General features: G+C 35.7%; 1 protein-coding gene across 2 annotated transcripts in view; it reads left to right on the forward strand.

Annotated features, from left to right (window-relative positions):
• BRAF (B-Raf proto-oncogene, serine/threonine kinase) overlaps nucleotides 1–12,749 on the forward strand; it is a 60,216-nt gene that overhangs the window by 22,072 nt on the left and 25,395 nt on the right. The window contains exons 4-10 of one of the 2 annotated variants that reach the window (XM_081957047.1): nucleotides 3,610–3,713; nucleotides 4,226–4,328; nucleotides 5,859–6,007; nucleotides 7,260–7,379; nucleotides 9,097–9,256; nucleotides 10,515–10,551; nucleotides 12,290–12,409. In XM_081957047.1, coding sequence (XP_081813173.1) covers nucleotides 3,610–3,713; nucleotides 4,226–4,328; nucleotides 5,859–6,007; nucleotides 7,260–7,379; nucleotides 9,097–9,256; nucleotides 10,515–10,551; nucleotides 12,290–12,409 — 793 coding nt within the window. The remainder of the gene's footprint in view (nucleotides 1–3,609; nucleotides 3,714–4,225; nucleotides 4,329–5,858; nucleotides 6,008–7,259; nucleotides 7,380–9,096; nucleotides 9,257–10,514; nucleotides 10,552–12,289; nucleotides 12,410–12,749) is intronic. The other variant, XM_081957048.1, reaches the window with a different exon arrangement.

The following is a 12,749-nucleotide window of genomic DNA, read 5'->3' on the forward strand; positions in this document are numbered from 1 at the left end:
ACTATAATGTTCTTGTCACTTTCTGCTCCAGTTATGCTGGGAAAAAAGATGTTGAGAAAGTTTGCATGCTGTCTTCTTTGACATCATCGTACTTCCAATAGTTTTCCATCATCCAGCTGGATGATGATGAGACAAAAACCTCTCTGCCCAGCAATTAAAAATTAAATGTATTCCTTTCCTGGGACTGTGATATATTATAATAAATGTGTATGTTACTGCTGCATTTATGAATATTTGAAGAGTTCTGCAATCCAATATAGCTCACTAACCCCAAACTCCAACATATGGGATAACAGTATTTTTTTAGATAATAGACCCTAACCATGAATAACCTTGAACAAAACAACAGAAAGCCAGCTTGTGGGAAAAAGGGGTTGTCATATAATGTATGCTGAAGTGCCACGCTAGGGATATCTGTTTTGGACTTTAAGTATTAAATGGGAAATGTTTTTAATACACAGCAATGACATCATGCCCAGTGATAATCTTGCCCCCCTTTCTCATAATTTCTTGCACATATTTAGGCTTGTTACCAAGGTGACCATAGAGGCTAGGAACAAGGGAGAGGAGTTAAAGAGAGATTGTAGTTTCTTTCCTCAGTAGGAAAAGAAGGAAGGACAGGCTATATACACTAAAAATATAAGATGATAAGATTTGAAACAGGAATTACCAGGAGTGCACATAATTACCAGGAGAACACATAATTAAAGGGGGTGGTATAGCAACAGTGTCATTTTAGGAATGAGAAAATTAAGCATAGCAGCACAAAATAGAAGGGGACTGCAAAAGGAATATTAAATGCAACGGCAATTCAAAACTCAAATTTCAATTTATCACAGTCTAGCAGAAGCGCCTTTTACCTCTAATTCATTTCAGTGGGAGAATTGAGCACGTTTAACTCTTTCACTGAAAGCAATACTACAGTCCTATAGATGTCTATTCAAATATATCATCCACCAAATTTAGTGTGATTGCATTTCTGGTATGCAATATAATTTTAATTGGATTTGTATTTGTTGTATTTAATTCTCAATTGTTTTAGTCTTCTATTATAGTTTCAATGTGTCTCATTTTACATCATGTGCATGTTAAATTTTGATCTCTTTTTGGAGGGGTAGATATAATGCTATATTTTACGATAAAATGAGGGGGCAGGGCGGTTTATAACAATCTGGATTTTAAAATGGTTTTAAAATATCTGTTTAAAATATATAAAACATTATATTAGATGGGAAAGTAATAAAGTTACAGATTAATTTTACTGTCTAACTTAATGTTTTTAACATCAAACATCTAACTAGCTAAGTATCTAGATAAGCAATCAAGTGAACTAAAACTTTTATCCAGTCTTTGGGAATTATGCTCCAATATTCATTAGTATGAGAATTGATCCCATACATTTCTAATATGCTTTCAAGTTCTAATTTTACTACTTGAAAACCAAAGCTGAGGTTCTCTATTTAGGACTTAGATTCTGAAAATGACAGAACGGTTCTCCAAAATCTGATATATTTTCAGGTATACGATGTTTATACTTTGTGATGCAAACATTTTTCCAGGTTAAAATTTGTTTCTTCCCATTACTAGCTTCTAAAATAAAAGCTACGAAGGGAAGATGTGCCAAAAGAAATGACTAAGAAGAGTATTTTGCAATTGCAGTGTACAAACAATTCTCTGAACATTAGAAAATTGTCTATTCAGCACACTATTAGTACTGTCTTCTGCAATATTCTGCATATACCATTGCTATTCCCAGCAAAGAAGCCTTCTCTTGTCCTCTAAATGGAGGCAATACATAGTAGCAGCAATGATAGCATATAGTAAGGAGGCGGATTCCCAGGTGGGGGAGGAGATGCCCTCCAGAGGAGTAGAGAGAAAGAATGTAAAGATAACTCATCCCTAATAGATCAAAGAGTTTACTATAGATGCTGATAGTAGTATGCTCTGTGTAGCAAGATTATTGTATTGGAATCTCAGATTTTAGTACTCTTAAATTATGCTTTGCATGTAGACGAGTGTGAGATAGCCAATTATCTCAGAGGAATTCTTGTCTGGAACAAGTGACTGGAACTTCACTAGCAGGACAGTATGGTTAGCTTTTCTTCTCCTTTTATCTTCTGAATATTCTATCCATCTGTTTGGCACTGTTCAAAGAAAGGATAGAAGATGACATGATTTCTCTAAATTTCAGTCTTCATAATTATGTAAATAAGTATACAGTACACAAAATTTAAGTCGTAACATGCAATCTACTCTGATTTATAAATATCTCTTGACTGTGTTAAAAGTTTGCAATGCTGCAACTGGGCCTTTAGAGATAACAATAAAACTTAAATTAAGTTTTAATTTAATTAAATTAAGCATTATAGATAAAAAGTTTACAATTAATCCAATTAATGACTGAACCAAGGTCTAGATCCAGAATATTAAGAAAAATCCAGATGGATAGGGAAATATCCTTTCTCAGATGTCAGAAGCCATCTTGCTTTCATATTATGTTCTGTATTTTATATCCTTTATAACATATGTTCTACATCAATGTGGCCATTTAGGTATTTTATTCATGCTATTTGTATATGCATGTGCATATATGTTGTTATTGTATTATTTCCTATAGCCAGTAGTTTAAAAATTGAGCAAAAGTGTTTGAATTTTAAAAGGAAACTAAAGAAAAATAACTTTTTGAACAGGTATAGAAGAATAAAAAGATTATTGCTACAGTTATGTAGAATTATTTCTTTCCCCACATTCTCAGCAATTTCCAGTTAACAGTAACTACACAATTTTTAATATCAACTGGCAAATACGGTACCTGTTCACAACAAAGCTTTGCAGAGTTTTCAGATTACCAATCTTCTCCTTCATTTATTTTGTCTCATGATTCCAGTTAAAAACCATGAATGTATGTAGGACTTGACATCTGAATACAAGTATGTTCCGTTTTCCTCAAGTATAAGACTCTTGTTTAGTTCTTAATTTCCATTCAGCTGTTTTTTTTTCCTGAATAAATAAAATAGCTTGAGAGCAAAATATGTAAATAGGAAGTGATAATAATGACAGTGGGTTTGTTTTGTTTTGTTTGCAAATTGATTGACAGGATGATGGTTATTTTGTGTTCCAGCAGAATTGCAGAAAAAAGTATTGTAAGGATTATTAATATATTTTAATGTTATAAGTAAGAAGGAAAGAAATGGATACAAGTCTCTTAAAAGGATGTTTGTATTAAATGTCAGCCATATGATTTGATGTGTACTACAGGAATATTTAAGAACTTTGGTAAATGTATATGTAATAGTAATGATACTGATTGACAGTAATGGATTTTTTGTAAACCATCTTCAGGAAGCATTCCAAGGAGGTCACAAAACTCTCCTCTAAGATCTGGCATATTCTCAGAGAGGTTTTTCAATATATGTTATCCATGAAAGAATGATTTTGATTCTTTATATTCAGAACCAGTAGATTCCTAAACATTGCTTGGTTTGTTTTAGCAGAATTCTTAAGCTTGTAAATATTAAAGAGAGTACATTTTTTTAGCATTTCGAAATATCTTGCATGATACTACACTGAAATGTAAAGCAGTGGTTTTTCTTAAAAACAACTTTGTAGGTTCCAGCACGATGTGGAGTAACAGTCCGGGAGAGTCTAAAGAAAGCTTTGATGATGCGAGGTCTTATCCCAGAGTGCTGTGCTGTTTACCGTATACAGGATGGGTATGGTTTGATTGCAATATGACTTTGTGGGCTGTGATCACTTGAAAGAAAAATTGGTCCAGGGGTTGTTTCCAGGTGTCTGAGAATATTAGCTTTCAATATTTCAAAGCAGGTGCCTTCACAAATATGAGAACCTCCCAGTAAAAACTGGTGAGACTGTGGGAGGGCAGATGGTAAGAAGAGAAGAATTCATTAGTTGATTTACTGGAGGTTGGTTCAGTGTGATCTCTCCTTTACACTATAGTGTAGCAGCTTCCAAATTGTTTCTGTCTCTGGTTTTCTGTGGAGAGTACTCTGGCACTAAACTGGTACATTTTTAGTTCTGGAGGAAATTGTCATTTGATCAGAATGAATACTCCTTTTAAAAAAGTTATATTAAGTTTCTATGAGGAAAAGGCTGGGAAACAAACACTAAATATTTGGTATCACCGTCTTCTGACAAGCACATCTTCATCATTAAGATCAGAGTTTAGAAATTGTGTTTAACCTCAAAGAACTTATTTACCCTGTAGGGAAAAGAAGCCCATTGGTTGGGACACAGACATTTCCTGGTTGACGGGAGAAGAACTACATGTGGAAGTCTTGGAGAATGTGCCTCTTACGACACATAATTTTGTAAGTCTTGCAACATTTAAAAACCACATTGGTCTTAAACCTTCCAAACAAAGTATTTATATTCTCACTGATAACTTTTCCAAACTACAGTAATAGCACACACACTCTTGATCAAAATTGCGTTGGTTTCTTATGTCTCCTTATTTGTATGCCTTAGGAAGCACAGTCAGAAAGCTGAGAGCAGAATTAATTGTGAAAAAATATTGGATTATTTTTTATCAATTTCTTTTAAACTCTGCAACCAGACGGTCTCCCTAATTAGAGATTGACACAGTTGGTGGAAATATGTACCAATTTGCTTGCAATCTGGCTAACGTAATGTAGAGATATTATAATTTATAGTGTTTAAATTTAGTAGAATGTAATTCCGCCTCTGCATGATATTCATGGTCAATTCTTGATGATCTACAAAAAAATTGACATCCCTAATCCTTACCAGGTACTCTGGTAGGTTGCATTGATTTAAGAGATAATTGCAGTTCAAACAGATATATTTAGAATTGCATATGGAATCGATCTCATTTTGCTGTCATAAAAGTTTGTGTGTGTGTGTGTAAGTGGGTGTGTAGGCTTTAATATGATTTAATATGTATACATTTAAGTCCTAAGCATTTAGAACCCATATTTCTTAATAGTGATGTCCACCTCTGTATAGAGAAGTAAAAGAAAATAGGGCTAGCTAAAGTGTTTAAATTAGAACGGAAAGGAGGAGCAAGAATACCTGTTTTTCCACCAGTGTATGACTTCTTCAGCAGTTGAACTATTTTAACTGAATTATATATGGGTGATTATCTTCAAATCCTGAAGCCATTTTCTTTCATAAAATACATTATAATAAAATACAGTAAAAAATCAAAACATGAACTTGCTAGTTTAGGCCTGAAGGCAAATAACCAACTAATGGCAAGAGAATACCTAATTATCTTGTATAAATGAAAATTGTATTTTGCCTTAGTGCAAATAAATATTTAATGATACAGCATTCCTTTAAGCAAATATGCTCTAAATTTGGTTAACGATAACAGTGTGCTTTATTTAGTCATATATTCTTCTATGTTTCTAAAGCAGCTTTCCTAACCTGATGCCAATGGGTATCTGTTGGCAAGAAGGAAGAGAGGGCATGGTGCAAATTCTTTCCTTTAAATGCTTCTGTGTGATGTTGCAATACAAAAGAATCAACTTTGCACTGTGCCATCATAATGCACTTTTCATAACTTTGGTGTCATAATACTTACAGATAGATGCTTATGTCCTCTAAAAGAGTTAATTGTAGTTGCTAGAATCCCCTAATCAACAAGATGAAAGACCATGGGATTTTTGGAGTTGTAGACTAATACACCTGATATGTTCTAGGTTTTGAATTGTTGCTTTCAGTGTTCCAGCAACGAACTATGATCTTCATAAGTGTACTACTTAGAGAGTAATATTGAAATGAACTATAATCAAAATAAAATACAAACAGTATTTCTTTGGTAAGATCATGTTGAACAAAATAGGACTTTATCTCTTCTGATTTTCTTGATGGCACAGGTACGGAAGACATTCTTCACTTTAGCGTTTTGCGACTTCTGTAGAAAGTTGCTTTTCCAGGGATTCCGTTGCCAGACCTGTGGTTACAAATTTCATCAGCGTTGCAGTACTGAAGTGCCACTAATGTGTGTGAATTATGATCAGCTTGAGTAAGTAACTGGAACCCCTTTGTATTTAAATGCTCTGGCTGTAAATAGATGTTTGCAGTGCAGAAGTCTGGGAAAAATTAATGAGATATAGTGGCATCCTTTCCGGTACAAAAAGAAACTATGTCTCGCGATGATGTCCTTTCCATAAGGAAAGGTGCTTGCAATGTAACTGAGAGCCAGTTTGGTTTAGTGTTAAGGCATCAGACTAGTAGCCAAGAACTGTAAGTTCTAGTCCTACCAAACAAACAAACAAACCCAGCAGGCACTGGTATGCCTATACCAGGGCGTACCGGTCGTATCCCAGCACTGGTGCAGAGTAGTACAAATCTTAATTTAAAAGGAAGTGATCAAATGTATACATATTTTTGTATCATAAAAAGATTTACATTGGACCCATTCTGCTCGAGCTATATTTCATATGCAGTGCTCCCAAAATCCAAGGCAGACTGACAAGCCCATAAAATTTTGCATTCAATAATGTGTGACTTGTTGGACCAATAGAATTGTCATTTGGAACACTTTGTATAAAATAGGCAAAATTTATTTATATAATTATTTATTTATAAAATTCCTACCCTGCCTTTATTCACCACATCGTAAAATAAAAGGATTTAACTGTTGTGGCAGAAAATGCTGAGTCTTAATACAGGGCTTAATATAAATACTGAAAACTTAACTTTAATTCTTAGAGCACAAAGGTTAATTAATGAAAAGAATAATGCCTTTTGTTCAGATTAATCTGAGGAATAGTCTTTAAAAATCAGAAGCAGTGCTTAAAAACAATATCTTTATTGACGGTATTTCTATGATTTAATAATCACAGGTATACAATAAAATGATACTGTAATGAACTCATATATCCATTCAGCTGCCAGCTTATTCTTGGGCAAAGGGGATTCTTTTATCTTATACATCTTGTTCTCCATCAAGCTGAGACCAATAAAATTATTCTAAAGACTTGCTCATGTGGCAAAAGAGAGCTTTAAAATGTGTATGGGGTAATTTATCTCCATTACAGATGTAACATTTTAGCCTTACTTCTATCACACAGAACAGCAGAAAGTTGCTTGATCAAGCAAAAACCAGATCTCTACTATTCTGCCTAGCAAAAGGAATGTATATGAATGAGAATTCCAAACTATTTAAATTTAAGGTTCCTAATTGGGTATAATTTTCTATTGCTTTGTTTGGGGGATTTGGTAATGAATTTGTAATATTTTCTTTCTCTTATATTATTATTCTTGTTCCACAGTTTACTTTTTGTCTCCAAATTCTTTGAACATCATCCAATACCACAAGAAGAGACCTCTGTAGGGGACACCACACCAGCATCTGGATTATACCCTTCAGTGGCCCTTTCAGATTCTTGCGGGTACATTCTTAAATTTTGGCTATCCTAATCCTACTAAGATTTTATTTATAAGTTGCCTGATTCAAAATCCTGTTTTACATCTTGACTTGGTACATTGTGGTTTGCTCCCTTTGTACTTAAAAGTTGAGCATCTGATGCAGAATTGGATTGAAATCAGGACTTTACAGAAGATGGTTGTTTTTGAAAATAAAACCTCTGGTTACACTAGAAAATGGATTACTGTACTACTTCACCCTGAACATCTAGATGACCTCTCCCAGGGTTTCATGCAGATATTGAGTAGAATAGGGAAAAAGACTGAACTTTTAGGCACTCCATATCAAAGTTCCTGGGTGTCTGACCTCTTCCTATTCCAGCCCACTCCAAGTATCAAGCTGATCTGCCTGCTCAGGTAAAAGCAGAACTACTATCTGCCAACGCCTAACTCTTGTAGGTAGTCCAGAAGAATACTGTAGTCAATTATATCAAAGGTTGCTGAGAGTTCTAGGAGAACAAGGGTGGTCACGGTATCTCCAGCTAAGCTCTCTGAAACTGCAGCTCCACTCCTTTCTCAATAACTTACATCTCCCTAAGAGATAGGGCAGTAGTTTTCCAGTTTTGTTGCATTCAGACCTGACTCTACCACTTCCCCTTTTCTCAAAGAGTTGTTGACTACCCCCTTGTTCCAGTTTCTACACTCTTACCTTGTTGCTTTTAGCAACCAGGTGGGGCAGGGTTCAAATTCTCAAATAACAGAGCTAAGATCACAGAGGTCTTTGTCTATTTCCTCGGGATCGTTAGTCTCAAAAGTGTGAGTGTTTTAATCACCAAATGTTCAGCCAGGCATTCACTACTTAGATTGACTGGGTTTTATGCCCCATCCTCCTCCTCCCATAGTATTTTTTGTACCCTTTGAAAAAGTGCAGCTGCCTAACATTCTGCAGGCACAATAAGAGTTGAGCAGTAATTACCCTTTGTGGCTTTTATTGTTACAAAGTAGGCTCTCATCTTAATTCTTCCTCCTGTCCAGCCACACATTTGTTTTTTGTTTTGTTTTCCACCAGCATCACTCTAGGTGTCTCTTCACCCATTTTATTTCCTGGAGGCCCAAACAAGGAGATACACTATAGACAATCTTATTGAGCAGCCTTTTGCCTTCATTGCCTGCATATTCCAGAGGTCAACAATATGCTCAACAAAATATCCTTTCAGATCATTTGGGAAACCCCCCCCCCCCCCAAGCTCTATTAGGAAGCCAGCTGGACCCATCAGATGATCCATTTTAATCATCCCTGCCCTTTCACAGATATTGGCTGAGAACTCTTTTGTCCCAACAAAGTGATTTATCCTTGAGCTTCTTTGAAAAAAAAAAAACTGAAAGCATGTCCCAGAATATTTCTGAATCTGAATCCTATTCAACATATGGTAGAAGTTTTTCCTGCAGGAGAGAAAACACCACCGGGAGGTACATATATAAACATAAAGAAGATTCTCATCCAGTTCTTACAACATTTAAGTCTGGACACAGTATTCAAAAACATACTTTTGGTGTTCACCAATTGTCTCAGAATATACAATTGTACACTGGTCATAGTCCTGTGTCAGAAGCCTGTAAAATGCATGGAAGGTTCTTACTGTTGCTGTGAGATACGGATCAGTGGGAATTGTTTTTGTCACATCTGTGAAATGAAGCCCTGCAGATCTTATGTATTGTTTTTTAATGTCTTGACTTTCTCAGGCCACCAGTTCTCCCCAGTCCATCTCCTTCAAAATCCATTCCAATACCTCAGCCATTCCGACCTGCAGTTGAAGACCATCGAAATCAGTTTGGTCAACGTGATCGTTCGTCATCTGCCCCCAATGTGCACATCAATACAATAGAGCCGGTCAATATTGATGTAAGTTCCAAACTAACTGTTTTCTTTATAATTAGTGTATTTATTCCTTTATTCTGAACACTTGGAGGCAGGTGTAGCAAGAAAAATTTTACGGACAACTGAGTACTTTCTTCCAATTTACAAATAAAATATACTTACTGTTTTCCATAGTGGCTGTGAAAACTGGAAACAAGCCTTACTAGTCTAGGAAATGATCTCAAAGGCATACACTTTTACCCAACCTCTGAACCTGAGAAAATTTAGTCGCATACTTGGCTAGAATTTAAGACTACTTTAGAACTCATGTAATAATTCTTAGTTTTTTACATATATTAAATTGTTAAACAAATACTATTTAGGGACTATGTGTTGCTTATACTGTATTGATACTAATAGTTTTGAACTTCTTGAATTTAAAATCAGATACTGATTCTAAGGGTAAGCTCACATGACCTGTTTTTAAATTACAGCTAGTTCTTTGATAAATTGTGAAGGATGATATAAATAAGCAAATGGGTCAAATGTGTTTGCATGTAAACTATCAAGAGTCTTCAAAACACAGACAGAAAAAAATATATGGAAAGAACATTTCCCTCCCAAAGCTGAATAAATATAAATAGTATGGATATAGTTCTACAGAAAGATTGCAAGTATATCTTGACATGGGTGAATGTCTTCTGATACATCACGTACTATAAGAATCACAATGATTTTGGATTTAAATAACTTCAACCAATTATTGTAGTTTCTCTAATGCAATGTAGCTAGTGAGAATACAGGACTTCTTTGAAAAAGTAAGAGTAAAGGGCTTTCCTTGGATTGGCATTAAATACTACATCTATCTCTCCCCCAGTTAACTGTTGATTTTATTTTGCCTGATAGTTCAGTATTTTATTTAAAAGCTTGCTACTTTTCCATTAATGGAAGTTGGTCCATATGCTAACACCTTGGCTATTTAACACTGCTAATTGATTATTACTGTTTCCCTGTATCTCCAATCAGTATCTAATAGACCTAGCCATCCTCCAAATTGCTGCTTGATAGTCCACTTCCAGATCCAAAAGAGTTCAAGTAGTCTTTATTAGAAACCTCAGCTATTGGCAGATAAGGGAGTGTTTTAGAGGTTGATAGTAAAGTATGCTGTATCTTTGCAGCTGCTTTCAGTATGCTTTTCTTAGTTAAATGGGGGAAAATGTGCTATATCACCAGTCCTACTAATGACAAGCAACATATATAATGCATGAATAAGGTGCATATAGTTTTTGTTTTTGGTTTGTAGGACTTGATTAGAGATCAAGGGTTGCGAGGAGAGGGAGGTAAGTTACTTTGTTCTCTTGCATACCCAATGCATTGCTTTGCCTCCTCCCCTTTATACAACCTCCTTTTTGCAAAATACAGACACAGGAGAGAAATATAACTAGTGCAATGAAATTCAGTTGTACTTGCTTGTCCATTGTCTTATAAAAAAATTCACCAATTTGCATTTCAATGTGGGTGGAGGGAGGATGAGAACAATATGCAAAGTGGTAGCCAGTATTTTTAAAAAAACAACAACAGATAATCAGAAATAAGAGAAGGCAACAGGCCTTCAGCTGATCCTCTTCCTCCTCGTGCCATAAAAAGCACAAACCTGCCATCTTGCTATGTTAAAAAGATTCTTTTTTAAGATGTCTGTCAGCTAGCACAATTTCTAAATTGACAACTTAAGAATATACAATAAGAGCATCCTAGAAAATTTCTCAAAAACATAATATCTGGAGATATGTCCATTCTTGCTGAAAAAGAATTGGGTATTGCCAGGCTACTAGAGTGTGTGTTCATGTATACACATGCGTATACTGCACATTTTTACATGAATTCCATTACTTAAACTGGCCAGTTAAAAACAACTCTGAACAACTCTTCAAAGTGACTCCCTAAGCAAACATTTATCAGTTGCAGGAGCTTACCAAATAATAAGCATGCAGGATAAAGAAAGATACGCTTATACTTTTTATTCTTATAATCTGCAGAATGAATGATATGAATGATATTACGAATTCATTCATCTTGTAGAATGAACGATGAATGTTAATTAATGCAGGGATCCTCAATCCAGTCGTCACGTTTGCTGGCACCTCTGACTTTGATATGTTTTTAAAATGTGGACATGTATGATGCTCCCATGCTGTAAGAATGTACAAGAGTCTTCTCAAGCTTGGTATCTCCAGATTGTAAGGCCAGGATCCATGGTCAGGCAACGTTGGAAGTTGGCCAATTTGGAAAAAGTCGCTTCAAGTTTTATCAGCAGGTCTAGTAAGGAGAAATGTCACTGGCAAAAGTCATAACTGCAGAAAAGTGTCTCTTCCCCACCATGTTACATGCACACTTTTGGTGGGCGTTGCTGCATTAGCTACAGATCCTGTTCAGGATAAGCTTTGTTTAATGCTTTGACTTGGCTATTATCATTTGACTCTATGGTGCGGGCTGTACCATGCAGTACAGGAAAGCATGTATCCTTAATCAGCTAGCCCTTTTGCTTTCCATGACATTTGTTTGTTTGTTTTCTTTCTTTTTAATACATTTTGCAACCTATGCCTTCACTATAACAGTTAGTAGAGACTCAGTTTTTAGTCAGGATTTTGTTTCTTCTCCCTCCCTGCTTTCCCAGTTACATCTAACAAACTGGCTACTACTTTGCAAATCTGAGACTGCAGGTATGACTTCAAGCCATGAATGCTGCCCATTACATTGCCCATTTGACAATTGCATATGTCTAGGGAGCTGTGGCTTTTGGAATCGTTTTGCCCATTCTGTCCAACATTTAAGTGTTGTGTACTAGTATGTCATTTTAAATTCTGGTCAGTAGGCTCTCTTTGGGGCTTACCAATTCCCAGCCTTTTGAATAATATGCTGTATTTTGTTTTTGAAATAGAATCACAAGTTTCTGCCCTGCAAAATCATAAGCAGTCTGTGCATAGGAGTCTTAAGCACCTCAGTTATGTCCCATGACTTTCATTTCTTCTGTGTGTCTGTCTTCCTGTCTCTGCCTGCCCGTCTCTTTCTCTCTAACAGCCCCTATGAACCAGCTGATGCGCTGCCTTCGGAAATACCAATCCCGGACTCCCAGTCCCCTCCTCCATTCTGTCCCCAGTGAGATAGTGTTTGATTTTGAGCCTGGCCCAGTGTTCAGAGGTAGTTGGGCTCTTCTTTCTCATTTTCACCCAAATCAAACTAAATAAAACCACAGATGCTGTTTGTGCCTCACCCTCACAGCGTGTGTATGTAAGTGTGTGAGTTTATCAAAACATTATCATTTTTATTTATTTCTTTATTTTTTGGCTTAGCCTGGCTGGAATGCTTTGAATGTGCTTTTTTCACTTAATAGTCACTCACTCTTATTAAACTCACAAATTATTCTGTGTTGGACATCTGTCATAAAGCTGCTGGAGCATTATGTTATAGAGATAAGGTTTTTTGGACTATCTTCTTTCGAAGTATTGCTTGTTTTACAAAGTCTCGAGTTACAGTATGA

The sequence above is a fragment of the Natrix helvetica genome (assembly GCF_964273705.1).
Source record: "Natrix helvetica genome assembly, chromosome: 6".
Lineage (NCBI taxonomy): Eukaryota > Metazoa > Chordata > Lepidosauria > Squamata > Natricidae > Natrix > Natrix helvetica.